The sequence below is a fragment of the Carcharhinus amblyrhynchos genome, chromosome 19 (genome assembly GCF_965287045.1).
Source record: "Carcharhinus amblyrhynchos chromosome 19, sCarAmb.v2.hapA, whole genome shotgun sequence".
Lineage (NCBI taxonomy): Eukaryota > Metazoa > Chordata > Chondrichthyes > Carcharhiniformes > Carcharhinidae > Carcharhinus > Carcharhinus amblyrhynchos.
Genome location: NC_137342.1, coordinates 9,868,082 through 9,892,234, shown reverse-complemented (window position 1 = coordinate 9,892,234; position 24,153 = coordinate 9,868,082). Strand labels below are relative to the sequence as shown.

The window sequence follows — 24,153 nt, the reverse complement described above, 5'->3', positions numbered from 1 at the left end:
GCCAGGAATGCCAACAGAGGAAATGTATTATATGTACGCTATGCCTTAATGGAAATTCTCATTTTTGTATTTTGCAGAGTGACCTTGTCTACACGTTCTTGCACTGTTTTCCAAACAATGAAAAACTCTCTGCGCCGTTGTCACCAGGTACTGAAATTACACACTTTCTTGTTTATCATTCCGCTTCTTGCTGCTTGATGAAGTCCGTGTCGCACACACCAAAGATCTGAAAGAGGAGATGAATGCTTTCGAGCCACAGTTGATCAGTTTTGACGCACTGCTTGTCTTTCAGAGGCTGCACCTCACTCCGGAAAATTGCCAGCGAGCGTACAGCTCTGCGTCTCCTGGGAGAACAGCAAGCTGTCTCTGATGGTGAAGCACGTCAAAAATATTGTAAGTACGCAGTTTACATCCACCGAGCGTCCAAACCTGCTGCGCTGCCGATTTCTGTGTCAGCAGGAGAGTGAGAAAGCAGAAGAAAGTATAACCTTTAGCTGTGAAGATGTCATATTTAAATAGGATGCAGTAATCTAGGTGTCAGGGCCAAGTTTACCAATGGCCCCTCTCTGCTGGGTGTCCAATGTCACATGGGCACAAAAATCTATCCTTTCCTGCGAGCTCCCCTCCAAACCATCCTACACTGGAAATATTCCAGCCGTCCCTTCACTACCGTTGGGTCAAAATCCTAGAACTCCCTCCTTAACAGCACACTGGGTGTAACAATGCCACGTGGACTGCAGCGGTTCAAGACGACAGCTCACCACCACCTCCTCAAGAACAACCAGGGATGGGCAATAAATGCTGGCCCAGTCAGTGACATTCACATTCTGGGAAAGAAACGCAAACAAAATCTCAAAATGCTTGATAACCAATCAATTCTTTTTGCGTACAGTCAGTACATGAAAGGGAGCAACCAATTAAGGGATACAGTACGATCGCATTGGTTAGCATCGCTGCCTCACAGCTCCAGGAACCCGGGTTCAATTCTGTGCCTCGGGTCACTGCGCGTGTGGAAGTTGCCTATTCTCCCCGTGCCTGTGTGAGTTTCCTCTGGGTGCTCCGGTTTCCTCCCACACTCCAAAAATGCACGAGTTAAGTTGATTTGCCGTGCTAAATTGCCCCTTAGTGTCCCAAGAATTAGATGGATTAGCCATGGGAAATGTGTCGGGTTACAGGGATAGGGTGGGGGAGGGTGTGGGCCTGGGTGAGATAGTCTGTCAGAGATTCAGTGCAGAATCAATGGGCAGAACGGTCTCTTCTGCACTGTGAGGATTCTCTGATTCAACGTACACACAGTAAGTTCCCACGAACAGCAATGAAATAAATCACCTAATCATTACTTGCTTTTAGGTGTTGGTTGATGAAGGAAGATTGGCCAGGATACCAGGAAGGAACTCCCTTCCTGCTCTTAGGATAGTTACTGAGGTCCTCGTACACGCTAATGTCTTGCCTAAAAGGCTAAACCTCTAACAGCACAGCGCTCCCTTAACAATGCACTGAAGCGTGAGCCTGGATGTTTTTGCATTTGTAAGCTTGTCCCAATAGCTGCATTATTCCTTGAGATGCTCCAGTGCCTGGGGAAAAGGACCTACCTCCTGACATTCGTTTGCTCTTGAAGAATCTTTACATTCTTCAAGGGGGAACGAGGGAGCACTGGACGATATAATGCCGCCTGCTGCTTTGATAACCCGCTCTTGCCCTGTGCTTTTGAAACCTGTACCCTTCCTTTAAGTAGCAGTCACTCCATCAGATTCCCTGCTACCCCAATGGACCAGCTAATGAAAATGGCACAATTAATGCTGACAGCTGATCCACTCCATACAAAGAGGGTGCAACCAAGAAAACTGAGTGTACTTCCCACCAAATACATCAGGTGGGCAGATGACCTCCCTATGCCTGGCCTGTATATACTGAAATGAACATTGCACCCACTGTGCGCTGTAATGAGCTCACATGGATCCCCAGTTAGATTAACTGGCAGCTCTGGAAATTCATCAGAATAAAATTAGGAACCAAAATTGCTCAAAATCAAATGAGCAGAATAGGGAACTTATAGTAAGCGCCATGTGTCAACTCAACGCGGGATAAGTTGAACCTAATACTTGGTGAAAATTGCAGGTGGCTTGTACTGTAGTTTCTGAAATGAAGAACAGGGTCTTCTATTGCAGATGTCCTCAGGTTGCGGGGCCAGGGTTAGACCTCTTCATATATCCTCATGATTACTGTGCATGAAAATCATGACTCCATGCAGAAACGCTTACGCCATACGCTGCCGTTCTCAGTTCTGTTGAATGTTTTACGCGTAGAGAACATTGGCATACGGGGTGGGATTATCTGCCCACCCCATCATTGGCCAGCGGTGGGCTTTTCCAGTCCTGCCGCTGTCAGTGGGATTACCCATAGTTCGTACCCTTTTCCACCAGGGGAAACTCGCGACAGGGGTTCACTGGAACAGGAAGTTACCACAAATGGGAATGACCAGAAAAGTCTGGGCCTGTGTCCAAGTTAACAACTGCATAAATCACAATTTTATATCTAGTCAGTGAGTCATCCCAGTCACGGGTCAAGAAATGCACAGTAATGTCCTTAAATGCCTTTAACACAATGAAACATCCCAAAACGCTTCACAGAACACAATCAGGCAAAATGTGATAGCAAGTTCCATTTGGAATGCTGACCAAAGGCTTGATCAAAGAGATTGGTACGAGGGAGCATATCTTAACGGAGGAGAGAGAGTTAGAGGGGGAATTCCGGAGCTCTGTGCTGAGGCAGCCAATTGGCAGGGATGGAGATGAGGAATTATCAAACGACTAGAATTGTAAAACCGCCGAGATTGTCACAGAGACAGGGAGAGTAAGACCATGTAGGGTTTTGAAAACTAGGACGAGCCGAACATTTAATATACCCACAAACAGAAAAGCAATCCTCCCTGTGGGAGGTATCGAGAAATACTCCTCACTTTCCCTCAGAATAACAGCCACGCGTTAGAGGGCGATGCTGCTGATGTGCGGTAAAGATGCTGTGATGCTAAAGTGCACCGTGCCTTTAAAGCTTAGTGTTTATTTTATCTTCTGCATTGCCTCTGGCCCCACAGAATGGAGCATTACAGCTTTTAAAAGTTCTCGAGGGAGGTTTGCAAATAAATGTGGTAGTTAAAGTGAATTGTTTGATGCAACTGGTTCACCGGTCTCCTTCAGGGAAGGAAACCAGCCATCCTTCCCCAGCCTGGCTTATTTACGGGTTCAGAGTCACTCCAACGGGGTTGACTCTCAGCTGTTCACCGAAGTGACCGAGCAACGCCCTCGATCGTATCAGTTCCGTGCAACTAGAGATTGGCAATAATAGTCTGTCTTGACTGCGATTCCCAAATCCCCAAAGCGAAAGAGAAACAAAAGCTGCTTTTTTCTGGTCAGTTGTTGGAGAAGTACTTGCATTTGTGTAGCAGTAATGAGAAGCGCATTTCGTTTACCGGTGTGGCAGGATCTTGCGCTCAACAGCATCTGAAAGCAAAACTCGTGGACGAAGGGGGAGGGGGAGTTTCTCTTGTTCAGTTGTTTCACGGTCATCATTAGATTTCAGATTCCAGATTTTTATTGAATTCAGATTTCACCATCCGCTGTGGTGGGATCCGGGTACACGTCCCCAGAACAATGCCCTGTCTCTGTGGGTTATTAAGTCATTAACAATACCACTAGGCCACAAATGGGGGTCAGTTTAGAACAGAGTTGAGGAGGAACTTCATCTCTCAGAGGGTGGTGAATCTCTGGAATTCTCTGCCCATCGAAGTGGTGGAAGCTACCCCGTTGAATCTGTTTAAGTCACGGGTAGATAGATTTCTGATCGATAAGGGAATTAAGGGTAACGGGGAGCAGGCGGGTAAGTGGAACTGATCCACTTCAGATCAGCCACGATCTTATCGAATGGCGGGGCGGGCTAGATGGCCTACTCCTGCTCCTATTTCTTACGCTCTTACGTTCTAGAGGGGACCCCATTCTTTCTAAAGCGGATGCAGGATTTGCCTTCTGAGCACTCAGACATCTTCTAACCGGGGTGAAAGACATTACTCTTTTCAGCCTTTCTTCCCAGTCTAACGCTTTTCCAATGGAGTTACTCCTCTCCACACTCGTTCCGGATTGTGATTGTCTCCATTGTTCATTCACGGCCAGTATCCAAGCTGCTGCCTAACTAGAACATCACACAGTTTGATCGTGACTTCCTCTAACTGGTGTTTTACCGTTTTGGCTGTGTAATCCAACATTGCATTGGTCTTGTTGAGTGTTGCTCTGTGTTGGCCAATCACATGAAGCGACAAGTCCATTAAGACTCCTGGATCTTAATCAACTTTACCCTCAGATATTTTAACACCATTCCCACACCAGCACAAACGATGGCAACTTTTCCTTCCTTGGCGCACTTGAACTAAATTCCATCTGCCAATGTAATCTGAGAAATTTGCCTTTGAGTTTTGGGTAAGCAAGCACGGTCCCTGTAAGATTTTCTCACGTGAGGAATCAGTTCCGGGTTTTGCTCAGCTTTCTCCTCGGCTAGTTCAGGCTTTGTGCCAGATTCTAGAGAGCAAGACGTCTTGAAGTAAGAGAAGAAGATTTAACACTTCTCAAAACGCTTCTGGCTTCAGAAGTCATTTGTCTGGCGCTGCTTTCAAACTCACAAGACCATTAATCAGCACAATACTGGAAGTAGCAGTTCATCCCCTAGCAACATGCAGCAAAAGCACAGCGCAGATATAATCCTCGTCTCTGAAAGATTCGATCTTTTTGTTATTTTCTCCTGATCAATGCAAGAATTGTCAACATTTGCAAATAGATTGCTTTTCAACTTTGCTTCACGTAAATGGTGGGCAAGTCAAGTTTCAGACTTATTCCAATTTGTTTGACCCGGTTGACTCACGTTGGGTTACAGCTCTGTGTGGCAGCGCTTGTCAAAATTAGAATTGTACTGAGCAGAAAAGGCCCTTCGGCCCATCAAATCTGCACCAGCACACAAGAAACACCTCACCTCCCACCTAATCCCATTTACCAACACTTGGTCCATAACCTTGAACGTTATGCCGTGCCAAGTACTCATCCAGGCATTTTTTAGAGGATGTGAGGCAACCCGTCTCTACCACCTTCCCAGGCAGCACGCTCCAGACCGACACCACCCTCCGGGTAAAAAAGGTTTTTCCTCATAGCCCTCCTGCCCCTCACTTTGAACCTCTCGTGACTGACCCTTCAACTCAGGGGAACAGCTGCTCCTCGTCCACTCTGCCCACGCTCCTCGTAATCTCGTACGCTCCTCAGTCTTTAATCAAACAGCCCAAGTCTATCCTCACTTTGTGACTTAACGTTCCATCCCAGGCAGCTTCCCGGTGAACCGAGTGGTAATTTTAAACAAAACCAGAAAATGCTGGAAAATCTCAGCAGGTCTGACGGCGTCAATGGAGAGAGAATAGAGCCGATGCTTCAAGTCTGGATGACTCTTCATCAGAGCAGAGTAATTTTAAACATTTGTCCCTGGGATTATCGGCCCATTATTGTATTTTACTTTTACATTTCTCAAATATTAAAATAATCCATCTATAGGTAGAGTCATTGGCTGGAATTCTGTGTCAGTTCACGCCACGCGAGGGTGGAGAACTTGGTGCTTGGCCAAATCACTATTCGTCACAGTGTGGCCAGAGATCCCCGCTTGCGTGAATGGCCAGAAAAAAAGACCCACTGTGTCTGCACTGACCATTAAGCACCTACCTATTCTAATCCCATTTACCAGCTCTCGTTCCGTTAGCCTTGTACGCTTTGGAGTTTTAAGTGCTCATCTAGACGCTTCTTAAATGTAATGAGGGTTCCTGCCTCTACCCCCCTGGGCGGAAAAGCCATTGCACTGCAAATAGTCATAAGGATCATACATCTCAGAAGAAGACCCATTGAACCTTTGCCGTGAAGGAACCATCCAGTTACAGGGCGGAATTTTCCAGCCCTTCCTGCCAGTGGAGTCTTCCAGTCTCACCGAGGCCGGCACCCATCGCAGGTTCCCCGACGGTAATCCGGGGGAGGAATGTGAATCACCATCGACTTTGAGAAGATCATGCCGGCAGCTGACGGCAAGCCACCCCATCGCAGGAAAGCCGGGAATGCTGGAAGAATCCTGCCCACAGTCCCACTACCCTGTTCTCCCCCACTGCCAATCAAACTTGCTTTGAATGGTTACTATATCCAATTCCCTCCGGAAAGTTTCCATTGCGTCAACTTCTACCCTTTCAGCCAGCAAGTTCCAGATCACAACAACTTGTGACGGGGAATAATTCCTCATCTCCCCACAAAGGAACTTTACTGGGGCTCCAACACACCCATTCCACACACGTTTTGTGGCATACATTTTATGATTCACTCTCACAGTCCATCTATAAACATCTATCTGACATCAGTAAAGCATTCCATCTTGTTATTCCCAGCCACACGTGTACTAGAGAAATCTCCATCCAGCCATGACCTGTATTGGCAATTACGTTCATCAAAACTCAGCAAACACTGTTAAGTTTGTTCACACTGTCAACCTTGCCCTTAACGTTAAAAATTTAAATTGTATTCACGTCAAGCTTTGACTCACTAGGGAGCACAGATCACTCAGCATTGAGCAATATCATTAACTGGGAGAGATCGCCGTAATAACATCACATTGAACAGAAGCTCAGGGTAGTTTAGCTCTGAGGATGTGCAAATAAAACATCCGATAAATCTAGTAAACAGTTCTCTCTCCAATTGTGTTACAACAGTAGGTTTTGAGAGTCACGAGCTGAGCTAAATATCCACATTCAGCCAACTTCAATCGTATTCTTTCTCTCGAAAGTTACAAAACTGGACGAAATCAAACATAATTTGGTTTTGTGAAGGGTAGGTCGTGCCTTACTAACCTTATTGAGTTTTTTGAGGAAGCGACCAAAGAGGTGGATGGGGGTAAGGCAGTTGACGTGGTATATATGGACTTTAGTAAGGCGTTTGATAAGGTTCACCATGGAAGGCTTCTGCAGAAAATGCAGATGTCTGGGATTGAGGGTGATTTAGTTAATTGGATCAGGAATTGGCTAGCAGATAGGAGACAGAGGGTGGTGGTTGATGGTAAGTATTCGTCATGGAGTTCGGTTACAAGTGGTGTGCGTCAGGGATCTGTTTTGGGGCCACTGCTGTTTGTAATTTTTATAAATGATCTGTATGAGGGTATAGTTGGGTGGATCAGTAAATTTGCTGATGACACCAAAGTCGGAGGAGAGGTAGATAGCGAAGAGGGGTGTCGTAGTTTACAGAGAGACTTGGACAAGTTGCAGAGCTGGGCCGAGAGGTGACAGATGGAGTTTAATGCGGAAAAGTGTGAGGTAATTCACTTCAGCAGGAATAACAGATGTGTAGAGTATAGGGCTAACGGTAGGACTCTGAATGGTGTTGATGAACAGAGGGATCTAGGTGTATGTGTGCATTGATCCCTGAAAGTTGGGAATCAAGTAGATAAGGTTGTTAGGAAGGCATACGGTGTCTTGGCATTTATTGGTAGGGGGATTGAATTTAGGAGCCGCAACGTCATGTTGCAACTGTACAAAACTCTGGTGCGTCTGCACTCGGAGTATTGTGTGCAGTTCTGGTCCCCACATTATAGGAAGGATGTGGAGGCACTGGAGAGGGTGCAGAGGAGGTTTACCAGAATGTTGCCTGGTATGGAGGGGAGGTTCTATGAGGAGCGACTGAGGGATTTGGGGTTGTTTTCGTTAGAAAGAAGGCGGCTAAGAGGGGACCTTATTGAAACCTACAAGGTGATTAGAGGTTTAGATAGGGTGGACAGTGATAGCCTTTTTCCTCGGATGGAGAAAGCTAGCACGAGGGGGCATAGCTTTAAATTAAGGGGTGGTAGTTATAGGACGGATGTCAGAGGTAGGTTCTTTACCCAGAGGGTGGTGAGGGATCGGAATGCCCTGCCTGCTGCAGTTGGAGATGCGCCTAGTTTGGGGGCGTTTAAGAGATCCGTGGATAGGTTTATGGATGGAAAGGGATTGGTTTAGGTTGGAGGGTCATTGCTTTTTTAATTGGTCGGCGCAATGTCGTGGGCCGAAGGGCCTGTTCTGCGCTGTAATGTTCTATGTTCTATAATGCACTTTACTGTCACAAATAATTCCCAAGGTGCTTCTTAAGACGTATATTCTATTGAAGGTGTCAGTTTTTTTGTCATAACTGTCGTCCTCATTGTTAAAGATTTTAAGACCAAACTAAAGGATGAGAAAAAATAACACTTATAAAAAAATCCAGCACCATTAGGTCGATCGAAGGGCACTTTATTTGTCTTTGACGAGTTAATTCACAGACCATTTTATGTATATACTAACCAGGCTCTCTCATATGGGGAAGTGGAGATCAAGGGAGGATCTCATTGAAACTTACAGAATACTGAAAGGCCTGGATAGAGTGGACCTGGGAAAGATGTGTCCATTAGCAGGAGAGACTCAGATCTAAGAGCACGACCTCAGATCCGGGGGGAGTTTCTTCATCCAGAGAGAGGTGCATCTATGGAATTCATTGCCACAGAAGGCTGTGGAGGCCGGGTCATTGACTGTATTTAAGACAGAGATGGATTCTTGATTGGTAAGGGGATCAAAGGAAATGGGGAAAAGGTGTGAGAATGGGCTTAAGAAACTTATCAGCCATGACTGAATGGTGAAAAAGGTGAAAAGCTGCAGCATGCTGCGGTGCAGAGGGATCTGGGGGTCCTTGTGCACGAGTCGCAAAAACCCAGTCTGCAGGTGCAGCAGGTGGTCAGGAAGGCGAATGGGATGCTGGCCTTCATAGCGAGGGGGATTGAATATAAAAGTAGGGAGGTCTTGCTGCAACTGTACAGGGTACTGGTGAGGCCGCAGCTGGAGTACTGTGTGCAGTTTTGGTCGCCGCACTTGCGGAAGGATATTTTGGCCTTGGAGGGAGTGCAGAGGAGGTTCACTAGACTGATACCGGAGATGAGGGGGTTGGACTATGAAGAGAGAGTGAATAGGCTGGGTCTGTACTCGGAGTTTAGAAGGATGAGGGGGGATCTTATAGAGACGTATAAGATAATGAAGGGGATGGATAGGGTAGAGGTAGAGAGATTCTTCCCACTTAGAAAGGATAGCAGGACTAGAGGACACAGCCTCAAGATAAGGGGGGGGGGGGGGGCGCAGTTTAGATCAGAGTTGAGGAGGAACTTCTTCACTCAAAGAGTGGTGAATCTCTGGAATTCTCTGCCCGTTGAAGTGGTGGAGGCTACCTCGCTAAACATATTTAAGTCACGGGTAGATAGGTTTTTGACAGACAAGGGGATTAAGGGTTATGGGGAGAAAGCGGGAAAGCGGAACTGATCCACTTCAGATCAGCCATGATCTTGTTGAATGGCGGGGCAGGCTCGAAGGGCTAGATGGCCTACTCCTCCTCCTATTTCTTACGTTCTTATGGAGCAGACTCGATAGGCCAAATGGCCTCATTCTGCTCCTACATCTTATGGTCTTAAGTGTGGCTTTGCAGTATTGTTGTTCGTCCATCGTCATCGATGAGAACCTCGACACCATCACTCATTTTGAGGCTGGTTGCGGTGTGTCCAGAGATGACCGATCAGGCCAATTCGGACACGGAACGTCCTGGCACGTATCGGACGGACTTGTGTAGACACTGTAGTTGTTGCGCTGGTGGCTCTGGACTTGCGCAACTCACGTTTAAGTTGCGCTTCATCAATACACCTTGCTTGTTTCGAGGTTGGGGAAATCATTGGACCAGGTTAGGCAAATTTTAATTTCAGTTCAGTGTCCATTTTCAAGCCATATTTTTGGTCCTTGTCTTTATCAAATACTTTGATTTTAAATTGTTGCTCGTAGTTAAATAATAAAGCATGCAGCAATCTGGCAAGGCGGGCGGTCAGTTTTGGTGTATGACACAGACCGGGTGGCTGAGGCGTCCCTCGTACCTGCCTAATGTCGGGAGGCGGAACCAAGCTTTGTCGGTTAGACCTTCTCTCACTTACCCAGCTTGCCATTGAGAGGGTGGGAAAGAGGGTGGTGAGAAGCACCGTGGGCTTGTAGCACAGCATCTGGGCTAGGAGGAGCAGCAGTTTAACAGAGCAGTAGGCCACAGCAACTGGTAATTTTTACCAACAGGTAAGAGCGGCGAGGACTGAAATGATGCTTAGAATCCCTGAAAAAAAAATTAGTGGCAAATCTGCTGTCTGTTCTCCCAAACTGCAGCTAAGAACAGCTGGGAGTCAACCACATTGGTGTGGAATCGGAGTCACATCAAGCCAGACCCGATCAGGACGGCAACATCCGTTCCCCAAGAGACATTAGTGAAGCAAATAGGTTTTAACGGCAATCTTCACGGTCACTTTCACTGATAACAGCCCCTCCCAAGATCTTTTTGAACTGATTTCAGATCTTTGTAATCCCGTGCTGGGATTTGGCCATCAGAATACTAGCCTGGTAACTTTATCACTGCTCAAGCCTAGCCCTTCCGCTACTACTGAAGTAAGGTCATAAGTTGCGGTATTCATCTCGCTTACTTCTGGATATTACCACACATCATTCTGTAAAAAAGGAAGAGTTGTCTCAAAGATTTCATAATACTCTTAAAACGAGGTCTATAGTTTGGTCACGCGGTAGACCTACAAATCCCGGCTCACAGAACGAAAAAGTGGACGTATTTAAAGTCCTTGGAACTGATAACACAAGTACCACAGAGTGTCGGCACAACCTCGACCGCAACCCAAAATACGCATCCCTTACCACCTAATTTGTTCTTGCGGACATCAGGTCTGAGATCAAATTCATAAGAACTAGGAGCAGGAGTAGGCCATCTGGCCCCTCCAGACTGCCCCGCCATTCAATAAGATCGTGGCTGATCTTTTGGTGGACTCAGCTCCGCTTACCCACCCGCTCACCATAACCCTTAATTCCTTCACTGTTCAAAAACGTGTCTGTGCTTGCCTTCAAAACATGAGGTAGCATCGACAGCTTCAGCAGACAGGGAATTCCACAGATTCACAACCCTTTGGGTGAAGAAGTTCCTCCTCAAGAGTAATTAATATCTTGATTTACATTTGGCTTTATTTTTAGAAAGGGGAACATTAAATAAGGTACAAAAATCATGCGGAATTCCATAGACTATGGAGTGTGTCGAATGCACTACCTCAGGCTAAAAAACGTCAGATATGCAACGTTCCAAATACTGACTAAGCTACAAGGACGCCGGCAAACAAATGAAACCCCAAACGGGGGAGAAAAGAACGATGCCATCTCTTAATAACACAGACGTGGACTAATTGAGCCTCGCTCAGAGACAGGGAGGGGGAGCGAGGGAACAGTTCAGTATTGAGACGGGACGGATGAAAACCACTGCAGTTTATTCCTTTTTGTTTGTGAATTCCAAATTGCCGAGCAACCGTGTCACGTTCAGAGGGACTTCTCTTTTAACACACAGTGAAGTCCTCAGCCGAGAAGAGAGAGCTATTTTTCTCTGGCGTTTGTTTCAGAGTCACTCGACGGGTGTAATTTATCGCTGTGTTTGTTCTCCGTTGTTGTACAGTGGCCCGCTGCCTTCCATTTCCTTTGTTTTCTCGTGCCCTGACCTTATGCATGACTTCATACCTCCACATTATCCTCTCTGTGCTGGCCGTGTTATTCCAGCCTCTCTTCACACTGAGACCAGCTGTTATTTATTACAAACTCTCCCTGTGCTAAAATCAACACCCTGCTGCTTTCCCACTCAAACAAAATGTTGGCCCAGTCTCTCATTTCACAGTTTTTGCATGTTCTGGCATCTTTCCGCTCTTCGATCAATACCCCCTTTCAAATGCCTTTTTTTTTCCAACTCATTGTCTTATTTTGATCTTTTACCAAAGATCTACGCTCGACAAAATCTATTTCATCCCGCAAGCCAAACAACTTTTTAACGTCACTCAAACATTTTTAATTCATTCGTGAGACGTAGACGTCGCTGGCCGGCTAGCATTTCCCATTCTTAGTTGCCCTGGTGGTGGTGAACTGCCTTCTGACAACTGAGTGTCTTGCTAGGCCATTTCAGAGGGTAATTGGGAGTCGACCATATTGTTGCGGCTCTGGTGTCACACGTGGGCCAGACCCAATAAGGACGGCAGATTTCCTTCCCCAGATGGGTCTTTGCAACAATGGTCATCAGCAGATTCTTAATTCCAGGTCCTTTTTTATTGAATTCAAATTCCATCATCTGCCACGGTGAGATTCGAACCCGGGTCCCAGAACGCTAGCTGAGTTCCCGGATTAATAGTCTAGCAATAACACTAGGCCATCACCTCCACAAATGTTGCATCTTAGTGATGACTGGTGATGATGTAGGATTCTCCTGCCAAAGCATGTAATTTTAAAAGCACATTATTTTCAAGGAAGTTAACAGAATATAATTCAGTTATCCAGCCCCTCTGCTGTCCACCCCCTCCCCAACCAATCCCTCACCTTGCCAACTGACCCAGAGAGCACTGCTGCCTCACAGTGCCAGGGACCAGGTTCGATTCCTGGCTTGGATGACTGTCTGTGCGAAGTCTGCATGTCCCCCCCCCCCCCCCCCCCGGCCAATATCTGCATGGGTTTCATCTGGGTGTTCCAATTGCCTCCCACAGGGGCATTGGCCATGTTAAATTCTCCCTCAGTGCACCCGAACAGGCGCCTCAGTGTGGCGTCTAAAGGATTTTCACAGTAACTTCATTGCAGTGTTAATGTAAGCCTACTTGTGACACTAGTAAATAAGTAAGGATCAGGGGTCTGAAGGCACAAATACAACTCCTAATCGTCAGGACTGGAGTGAAAGGCCTCCATCACCAAAGGGAGGAGTTTTTTTTTATGGATTTCCTTTCCCTGAGATTGTTGCCTCAGTTCCATGTTTTCCAGGTGCAGTTGGAAACGTTTATATTGTGACGCACAAGATATCATAATTATCTGGGGCAGGGACCAGGAGGTCTCTTCCTGTCTGGTATTTTTATCGGGTTTGTACGTTCCTCCCACTTGTAACCTGCCCATTGCTTCTGTGCAGGACAATCAGTGGGCGTGGTGGCTCAGTCAGGTCACTGTCTCATCAACATGAGGGTGAGGTTTGACGGAGATTGATACTAAATACTGAACTCCTGAACCCAAATTTCAGCAAGATTAAATGAGTACGCTCGAGCAGCAAATTACCAAGAGATTAAGCAGAAATGTAGATGTCATTTGAAAAAAATTGTTACACAAACTGTCCATTGGAGACCAGGATAAATTTTGTTAGGGGCCTGTTGCCTGGGGCTTTAGTCTGGAAATTCATTTATTCTGGAGTGTGAATTGACGTGGATCTGATCTGTGATTCCATCAAACGAGACAGCAGGTCAGGAGCAGCGAGAGAAAATATAATTATAATGTGCTTGCTGGTGTTCTGCACATTGCTTTGGGGGTTACTATAACACACGGACAAAGAAAGTCAAAATTAGATCCCCATTTGCACTGACATTTGTACAGGCCCCACGAGGGGATATTCTTCCAAGACTGCATCATATCTGGGACTGAAGGGCGGAGGATTGTTAATGTATTAAAACCAGTTATACTGCGCTAAATTATTTTACATCTTAAAGAGTTTTGTTCCTCCTCATTTCATACAATCGCTACAAGGAGGCTATTCGGCCATCAGATCCGCACCCATAACAATCCCACCCTACTCCTGTAACCCCACATATTTACCCTGCTACCCCCCCCCCCCCCCGCCCGAAACTAGGGGCAATTTAGCACGGCCAATCCACCTAACCCGCACATCTTTGGACTGTGGGAGGAGACTGGAGCACCCGGAGGAAACCCACGCAAACTCCAAACAGTGACCCAAGCCGGGAATCGAACCCAGGTCCCTGGCGCTGCGAGGCAGCAACACTAACCAATGTGCCACCGTGCCACCCTTATACAAGAATATGCAAACAGGAGTGTACGTGTGTGTGTGTGTGTGCACACCTTACCCCATCGAAAGCCGTGCCACCTCTGGGGAGAGGTGAAAAATCAGATCGTAACTCAGACCAATTTGGGATAAGAAAAGTCAGCGACCGAGGGGAGATCTAATAGAGGTTTTGTAAGATTACGAAGGGTATAGATAGAGTAAACGGTGGTAAGCTTTTTCCTAGGTTGGAAATGCACATTACGAAGGGCCACGGGCTTAGTGTGGGGGGGGGGGGCGCGGGGGGGGAGGTATAATTTGGATGTGGGAGGGAGGTTTTTCACACAGAGGGTAGTGGGGGTATGGAATGCTCTGCCAAGCAAGGTGGTGGAGGCAGGCACGCTGGAGTTGTTTAAGAGTTACTTAGACAGGCACGTGAGCGGGATGGAGATGGAGGGATATAGGAGATTGTTTTAAATAAGGTTCAGGAGCCTTGGGACGTCCCTGGGAACGTATAAGGATGTGCATGTTATTGATGTTTTTGTCTTTTAATCCACAGGTGCTTCAGTCCGCCTTGTTGTCCAACGAGGGGCACACACGCGATGGGTCGTACGAGGGCTGCTCTCGGTTGTTTCGAGAATAGCCTAGTACTTCACGTCGTTAGTGTGCGCTTAAACCGGACCAGATGCTGGGCAACACGACAGCTCAGTGACTATCACTGTTTACTGTGCAGACACATGGATTTGGGCCGGTGTCTGCGGGAGTTTGCTCATTCTCCCCGTGCTTGCGAGGGTTTTCTCCGGGTGCTCCGGTTTCCTCCCACATTTCAAAGACGTGCTATTAGGCTGATTGATGTAACAAATCGTCCCTAAATTAGTCTTCCCTCAATGTGGAATGCCATAAGCACAAACAAGGATCACGGGTGGAGGGGGGGCTCATAACGTTAAAGTGGCGGCGCGGGCTCGTTGGGCCGAAGGACCTGTTTCCCGGGCTGTTTTGTTCTTTGTCTTTGTTTGGGAAATTCCGGCTGACCCCTCCAGGTGCTGGAAACGACTCAGAGATATATTTATGCAGGTTCGAGCTTCTCAATAGATATATATTTCTATAGATTTTAATAGCATCAAGGGATAGAGGGAGAAAGCTGGATTATGGCATTGAGATAGATGATCTGCCACGATCATATTGAACGGCAGGTGGATCAGGCTCAAAGGGCCAAATGGCTTATTCCTGCTGTTTGATTCTATGTCTCTATATCGCTCTGTCACTGAATTTTCCTAAGTACATTTCCCTTTTGTAAGCGCTGATGTCCATACCAGCCAGCCCCAAGCCCTGCTCCCAGGAATTCAGCAAGTCATGTACACAGGAGCCATTTGTTCTGCAGTGTCCACTCCAGAATAAATGTTCTGGGGACCTGGGTTCAAATCCCTCCACAGCAGATGGTGGAATTTGAATTCTGTAAAAGAAATATATATATATCTGGGATTAAGAATCTACCGATGACCACGAAACCATTGTCAATTGTCGGAAAAATCCAATTGATTCACTAAAGTCCATTAGGGAAGGAAATCTGCCATCCTTACCTGGTCTGGCCTACATGTAACTCCAGAGCCACAGCAATGTAGAGAGCTGCGGGGCTGGCTAGCTGCCCACGATCTGCTGGTAGCTGCAAAATACAGGGGGACAGTATTTGTGGATGATCTGAAGCGAGTGGGAATCACAACATCGGGTGAAGCGATGGAGCTGAGATCTGTACCGGGTTGTTGCGAGGGACCGAGATCTGCGTCGTCACAGGACCCATCCCGGCAGAGCGGATGAGATCATTCACCCACTTCCTGCACTGGATGGAGTTTCACGGGTGGGTGACAACCACGTTGACCTCCTGGACAACGGTCTCCCAGGGTGGCGCGATTGCACAGTGGTTGGCACTGCTGCCTCTCAGCGCCCGGGACTCGGGTTCCATTCCTGGCTTGGATCACTGTCTGCGTGGAGTCTGCACCTTCACCCTGTGTCCCCGTGTGGGTTTCCTCCGGGTGCTCCGGTTTCCTCCCACGCACCAGAGATGTGCGGGTTAGGTTGATTGGCTACGCTGCCTCTTTGCGTCAGGGTGATTAGCAGGGTATCTGCGTGGGGTTACGGAGATAGGGCCCGGTCAGTGCAGACTCGATGGGAGGAACGGTCTCCTTCTGTACTATAGGAATTCTACGATTTTATTCTAGGGAGTCTATGTAAACCTACTCGTGAGACTAATAAATAAACTGAAAGAAGCGGGGGAGGTGAGGTTGGTGTGCTTCTTTGTGCCGTCCCTGACGTAGAGGACATGCCAGTGGGCACAGGGCCCCCAGCCCAGCCCGAGGGAAGCCAGCGAGGAATCTGTGGTGCAGTTTGTTGGGAAGGTGGATTAATTCTGTTAGCCTCAAGTTTCTTTCCCTGTCATTCCGCAGGTCAGTAAGGTCTCTTGTGAGGTAGTCACAAACAGTACTTTGTTGTCTCGCTTTAATTCGATAAATGTCAGCGCGCAGATCGGTAACTGATTAAAATGAGAACGTAGGCAGTCAGATTTAACTCTACGGCAGAGAACAACGCAGAGCAGCAAACCACCGATTCTCAACGCGTGAGGTAGCGTCTCCGAGGATCTTAGAACGAGACCGGTTAACAGACTCCTTTCGGCTCAGGGCGGAATGGACTACGATATAGAAGTGGTCTGTGCAGGGCAACAATCATTCTTAATACGGCCCCTTATTCTCTCAGCTTCAGTTTTATCTCACGGGAGGACGTACGCTCTTTGCTTATACACAAAATTGCTGTTTATACAATCCTGTTACGGCTAAAGAAGCTACTGCATTCTTGCACAATTTACTACAACAATCATTTGATTTGTGACGAAGCCACGAGAAGGCACTGTATAAACAGTTGCTTAGCAGCAGGGAATTTCAGTTTTGCTTAAAAAGAAAGGCATGTTGTTGAAGCTTTTCATCTTGCACTCATCAGGACGGACGTAAGAATACCAAATTTTATTGAATTCAAAAAAAGGTGCAGCGGACGTATGTTCTCTCTGCTTCAGTGCACAGGATCGTGCATGTTAATGTATCTAACTTCTAGCAAGCACAAGTGAGCTACCCCCTGAGCCCGATCGGTAAACTTAAATCGGTCGTCTTAGCGCAATCGGGGTCGTTCGACAAGTGCTGCCCAATCGGGGAATCGCGTCCAACGTTCGACGTTGTGTTGAGTTTTGCAAGCACAGGCCGGTTGAGTACGATCACTACCCTACTTATCGCAAACTGCCAAAGGGACGTGCTGTTTCATTCGATCTGTCAGCCCTTGGGACACACGGCCCACGTACCTGACATCGCACCGGTATTGAAATATATACACATTAAGTTATTTGTGCGGTAAGACTTTGGCTTGACGGCAACATCTTGCCAGCAAAGCCCAGATCCCACGAGAATATAAGTTTGTAAAAATAAAACTAGCTACTTCACGTTGAAACACGGATGGCATTTTCCACTAACAGAATGCTGCTATCAAACCAAAAAGATGCTCTGCCTATCACACAAACGAGCAACGTGATAGACGAATTTTGCGTTGGCGTGACGCCAGGTAGATAAGCCGTACTTCCCCACGACTGGCAGATTATACCAAACAGCACCCCCCCCCCCCCTTTGGCTGTTTGCAGTAGGCAGGGTACTGAAGACATTCAATCAGCCCACGTGTGCAAAATTCAGAACATAACATCTAAACTTTAAATGCGATTTTGCAAATGCGCAGCACTTGCTGAACATTTTGAGTATGCTAAGTAGGACATCGAGAGCCAGTTTTAAGATTATCTGTCAGGCTTGCAACGCAGCTCACTTAAAAAGCTACACAGTTTCTTGCACAGGGCAAGCAGAAAGAACACGTCCAGACCTTGTATTTTTTAAATTAAACCGAAGCGTGGGGAACAATAGCTCCCTGGCAATACTGGAACTTGAGTGGCCAACCAATCAGCACTTTGTTCTCACGCAGTACCAATTGTGGCTTCCTTTGAAATTTGGTATCATCATTTCTGTCCTGATGAGTTCAAGATCAAAAGCTTTGACAGCATGTCTCTTTCTTTCAGCCATGCACTATATAAATGTGTTTTTTTTTTAAGTGTTACAGATGTAAGATTGACCAATGCATTTAATGATTTAAGGTTTAGTGAGAACATTTTTCCAGCATGTTATATGATGTCAATAAAATGTTATTAAGAGCTATTAAGAGCGGATGAACATTCCAGAATCGCTGAGTAGGATGTAAGAAAGCGGCGTGAAGATATTTTTGTGTCACGCTTTTTCTCTTACAGTTTTTGCCAGATGGCTCGGCACCAGATGCTTATGTGAAGATATATCTCTTACCAGATGTGGACCGAGTGACCAAAAGGAAAACAAAAGCGGTTCCAAAAAACAGCAATCCGACTTATAATGAGATTGTAAGTATCTAACACTCTGTGGGCAATTTGAGTTATTTACTCAACTGTATCCACTGTCTCCCTAATTTGGCGCACATCCCAAAAATATTTAGCTGAAGCGAATTCAAACTTTGACGAACGAAGAACATCAACGAAGTTGACCAGTTGAGAGGCTCAAATTATAGCTTCCCAACGGCTGACCAACAAAAGCCGCATTGCATCACGTGATCATTTAGCTAACGCTTACCGTTCTCCTCGCTCAGCAGCGTTCTCACAAAAATATCATACTCCCAACCAGTCCACTCCCTCCCTAATTGGGCAACACAACAGCACAGTGTTCAGCGCTGCCGTCTCACAGCACCAGGGACCCGGGTTCAGTTCGGACCTCGGGCAGCTGGGGCACAGTCTTCCTGCGTCTGCGTGCGTTTCCTCCGCGTACTCCGATTTCCTTCTACGGTCCAAAGACGATAGGTTGATCGGCCATGCTAAATTAGGATCAGCGGGATAAATAGGTGGGGTTAGGGCCTGGGTGGGATAGTTGTTCACGCAGACACGATGGGCCAAATGGCCTCTTTCTGCACTGTAGGATTCTATAAAAAGTCTATTGACCGAACCACGAGAGACGCTGGCAAAGTGGTACAAAGACTGTACTTGCCTTTGACGTGCATAATATACGTGACCAGTGAGATATACTCAGAGATCGAAGGGATAGGTAAGAGTCATGTTGCAATTTAGAGAAACCAAACGCAATCTGCACGCTGTCTCTTAATGCATAGAGGGGGAGGGAGCCAACATGAGTCATAATAACAAGACAAGTAATTTCAACACCCCACTTGCTAAGATAACCTGTTCCAAATAGATCCAATCTGTTAGAATCTGGCCTTATCACCTCCAAAGATGCCAGCGGCTGTGTTTCCTGAGCTGTCGCAGTTAGATTCTCGTCATCAAAACAGAAAGTGCTGGAAGTACTCAGCGTCCACGGAGAGAGAAACAGCAGATCCTGATCTTCCGTTACAACCCAGGGTTCTGGTGAAAAGTCACGGACGCAAGGTCAGGACCCACTGCTCCTCTCTCCGGAGGTGCTGCCAGACCCGCTGGGTATTTCCAAAACCGTCTGTATTTATCTCATTTTTTTCAGCAATCGCTCTTTTTTTGCTGTCGATTTCTGTCGTTTAGTTCTAGCACCGAGTCTGGGTGTAGGTAACGGCTGGAATTCTCGGGCCATTCCCAGTCCACTGCCGCTGCCAGCGAGGATGGAGAATTTGGCGCTCAGCCAAATCTTCATTCGCCGCAGCGGGACGGGAGAATCTCGGCCGCGAGCGAGGTCAGAGAATCCAGCCCAACGTCTTCACCTGTTTCTTGTTCTTCTGCAAACAACGTACCTCAAAAACTAATCACCAGATTTCAGTGAATTTGGTTGGCAGATAGGGTACGACCCAAGGAAGAAATAATTCACTTTTAGTGAAAGTACAGAAAAATAAAGGTTCAGCTATCATAGGGTAATGGGCAAATCGGCCACTGTTTTAGCATATCGAGAGCTGTTTTATTTAGAATACTTTTGATTGATTTATTATGGGCCTGTCCAACCTGTTTTGTGTAGAGTGCCACATTTCAAAACTTTTCTCATTGAAGGAGATGATCAATAAATTTCAGAAGATAAAGACAGGGAGAATGATAAACATGACTTTTTTTAAAGCTAAGGTCAGAAAGGAAACAACTTGCTGAGCAAAGTAAGTAAGTAATAAATCCAGATGCGTATCGGAGTTTATTAGAGTGTGCGTGCGTCCAGGTCACTTCTGCACTCAGCGCTCACTCACCCACTGAGAGAATGGATATTAGTACACAATGGGGTGTGGGTGAATGAGAACCCTGACTCCAGGAACGGGCCAGCTTTATGGACATCACACACGCAAACTCTCTCTCTCTCTCTCTCTCTCTCTCGCTGTCTAAACTGCTGCCTAAAGAGCTAACGGTAGGTCTCGTAGAAACCCACAAAACTCTTAACAGGCCTGGATAGTGTAAATGCACGGAGGATATTCCCAACGGTGAGGTCACAGTCTGAGAATATAGGAGAGGCCATTTAGGACAGACATGAGGCGAAATGTCCTCACCCAGAGAGCGGTCAGCCTGTGGAATTCACTACCACACAACGAGGGCAAAACATTGAATCTTTTCTAGAGGCAGTTAGTTAGCGGAAGCACTCGAGGAGAAGGGGAACCAAAGGACGGGAGGGAGTGGGATCGGGCCATCGAGTTGGACGATCAGCCACGATCATAGCGAATAGCAGAGCAAGCTCACAGGGCCGAACGGCCTCCTCCAATTTTTCCACGTTTTTAACTGTCGAATCCCAGGACATTTTCCAAGAGGGAACATTTGTCTAATATAAACCAAGACCTTGTTTTATGGGAAAGGACATGTAATTACTGTTTAAATATGTACTGTGTCTACAGTTACCACAAGTTAAAACAGCGGGGGGGTGGGGGGGTAATTGCCTTCCCAGTGATCAAATCCTGCTGACCGTGAGCTCAGCGCAGAGGGTTCCCTGTCCTGATCTCGAGCCAGGCCTCATTGTTAGGAATGTGGGATAACTCCGACTGCTCCCAACGAGAACCAGATCCGGGTAATGACTTATTGGACCAAATAAAAAACCTAACTGGAAACTGTTTAAATTTAGAGATTACCAGCTGGGTTGAAGTGTTTAGTGTTGGCAGTGAGCCCATATTAAAACATAAACTTATACTACTGTGGAGTGGGGGGAGACAGGAGAGTCAGCATGATGTTTGTTAGTTGATTAAACCTGTGCTTAGTTAAAGCAGTCTGCAGCCACCAGTGTTTAGAACATTTTGAATAGCAGATTTTATATTAAAATGGTTTTGAGGGTAGCATTTTGAAGCAGTTTACTGCAAACTATATTTATTTAAAACAGTTTAGTGTCCCACTTCTAAGATAGTTACTTTGTACACAATGATGAATTGCAGACTCCTTGGCATTCATTAGTAAACTATAACCAACTTGTATTTATACAGTATCTCAAATGTAATAAATCATCCTGAGGTGTTTCAGTGCCATTGTAGAACAAATTTTGAAACTGTGCAACAACCTATTAGAGAGATGAACAAAAAGCTCTGTTAAGTTTTGAGGATCCTTTTGAAAGAAGAAAATGAGGTACAAATGGATACAGTTAGGGAGGGGAATCCTGGAGCTTTGATCCTAGGCAGAGCCTCACAGTGGTGAAGCAGTTGAAATTAGGGTGGCACTGTGGTGACCACTGTTGTTTCACAGCATCAGGAGCTCAGGTTAGATCCCCAGTTTGGGTCACTGTCTGCACACATCGTCCCCAGGTCAGCATGGGTTTCCTCCAGGTATCTGGTTAGGTGCGTCAGCCATGCTGAATTCTCCCTCAGTGTGTTCAAATAGGCACCAGAGTGTGGTGACTAGGGGATTTGTGGTGACTAGGGGATTTGTGGTGACTAGGGGATTTGTGGTGACTAGGGGATTTGTGGTGACTAGGGGATTTGTGGTGACTAGGGGATGTGTGGTGTGGTGTGGTGTGGTGTGGTGTGGTGTGGTGTGGTGTGGTGTGGTGTGGTGTGGTGTGGTGTGGTGTGGTGTGGTGTGGTGTGGTGTGGTGTGGTGTGGTGTGGTGTGGTGTGGTGTGGTGTGGTGTGGTGTGGTGTGGTGTGGTGTGGTGTGGTGTGGTGTGGTGTGGTGTGGTGTGGTGTGGTGTGGTGTGGTGTGGTGTGGTGTGGTGTGGTGTGGTGTGGTGTGGTGTGGTGTGGTGTGGTGTGGTGTGGTGTGGTGTGGTGTGGTGTGGTGTGGTGTGGTGTGGTGTGGTGTGGTGTGGTGTGGTGTGGTGTGGTGTGGTGTGGTGTGGTGTGGTGTGGTGTGGTGTGGTGTGGTGTGGTGTGGTGTGGTGTGGTGTGGTGTGGTGTGGTGTGGTGTGGTGTGGTGTGGTGTGGTGTGGTGTGGTGTGGTGTGGTGTGGTGTGGTGTGGTGTGGTGTGGTGTGGTGTGGTGTGGTGTGGTGTGGTGTGGTGTGGTGTGGTGTGGTGTGCTGTGGTGTGCTGTGCTGTGCTGTGCTGTGCTGTGCTGTGCTGTGCTGTGCTGTGCTGTGCTGTGCTGTGCTGTGCTGTGCTGTGCTGTGCTGTGCTGTGCTGTGCTGTGCTGTGCTGTGCTGTGCTGTGCTGTGCTGGTTTTTCACACCAAGATTGAAACTAGCCCCTCAATGGGGACCACACATAAGGAAAACATGCCAAACCCATTAAAACAATACAGCCATGACGACTTGCACCTTCATTTGAGAGAAGCATCCCCAAGACACCTCACAAAAGTGTAACAGAGTTTAAAAAATTAAGTCAGAAGCTAAAGCACACAATGACAACATAGATTTATAATCCAATATCAAATCTGCATTTTAATGTTTACAGCTGGAATACATTGGGATATCAAGCATTGATCTATCACGCTGTGTCATCCAACTGAGTGTATGCTGCAGGAAGACACTCCTGGGAGCAGTAGACATTCCTCTGAGAAATGTACAACTAGATGAGGAGAAGTGGTACAGATTGGGAAATTCCTTAGTCTGACCAGAGAGACTTTGGAATCAGATAAGGCAAGCAATTACCATTCCATTACTGAGCATCCTCCATCAAGAACCTCAGACAGTCACCCTTTCACATTTTCTACTGTGCCAGAGACCATTTCATACCTATCCTGAATTGTTTAAATAATTGTGTATCAACTGTGTAACATCTGCACTTTTGGGTTTTGCCCTGTGGTCATTTTGCATGAAGATGAAGTTAGCTCTCCTTAATCGTTGCTGTTTAAGTAAAATGCTGTCACCGCTGAAACACATCCTGATTTCAAGGTAGCCCCATGGCACTGACTTCAAGATAATAAAATGTAATTGAGTGCTTGGAACCCACCCGTGATTACTGCAGTGAACTGTGTTAAATTGTTTGCAGGGCAATACCAGATCACAATTCACCAACCTGGGGTTTTCTTCAATCAGGAACAAATATTGTCACCACAGAACTGGAGAATCCATACAGGAAGAGGCCATCCAGCCCATCACATCTGCACCGACTCTCCAAAAGAGCATCCCACCCAGGCCCAACCCTCCATTCTGTCCCCATAATCCTGCTCGATTGCCATGGGAAATCCCTCCCTGACCTACACGTCTTGGGACAATTTAGCATAGCCGATGCACCTAAACTGCACATCTTTGGACTGTGGGAGGAAACCCACAACAGACGCAAAGAGAACGTGCAGATTCAGGAAAGAAGCTCTTTCTCAGGGTTCAGTCCTGGCCGAGACCTGTGAAATTTCATTTTATAACGCCCCGATAAAGCTTCACATAAAATATAGCAAGCAGACTTTATGGCTGGAATTTTCTGGAAGTCCACACCATTCTCTGGTCCCATTGCAGTGAAAAGTCTGACAACACCAGGTTTTAGTCCAACCGATTTATTTGATAATACACGCTCTCGAGGTTTCCCTCTTCGTCAGGTGACTGGAGAGTTCTGGCCTCAGACAGAGCATATAAAGCACAGACAGTTTAGAGACTGTCTGTGCTTTATATGCTCTGTCTGAGGCCAGAACTCTCCATTCACCTGACAAAGAGGGAAACCTCGAGAGCTTGTGAGTATTATCAAATAAATCGGTTGGACTAAAACCTGGTGTTGTCAGACTGTTTACCGTGTTTACGCCAGTCCAATGCCAGCATACCCACATCATGCCCATTGCAGTGACCAGAGATTTGGTTGAGTGCCAAACTCTGTTACCATTTGCAGTGATGGCAGAGTGCAACAGGCTG

General features: G+C 46.8%; 1 protein-coding gene across 4 annotated transcripts in view; it reads left to right on the top strand.

Annotated features, from left to right (window-relative positions):
• The window catches only part of LOC145355302 (phosphatidylinositol 3-kinase C2 domain-containing subunit gamma-like), a 232,168-nt gene extending 209,118 nt beyond the window's left edge, over positions 1 to 23,050 (top strand). For all 4 annotated transcript variants that reach the window (XM_080207240.1, XM_080207237.1, XM_080207238.1 and 1 more), the window contains 4 exons: positions 78 to 147; positions 293 to 393; positions 18,235 to 18,360; positions 22,766 to 23,050. In XM_080207240.1, coding sequence (XP_080063366.1) covers positions 78 to 147; positions 293 to 393; positions 18,235 to 18,360; positions 22,766 to 22,924 — 456 coding nt within the window. In that variant the 3' untranslated portion in view covers positions 22,925 to 23,050. The remainder of the gene's footprint in view (positions 1 to 77; positions 148 to 292; positions 394 to 18,234; positions 18,361 to 22,765) is intronic.
• The last annotated feature ends 1,103 nt before the right edge of the window (positions 23,051 to 24,153 follow it).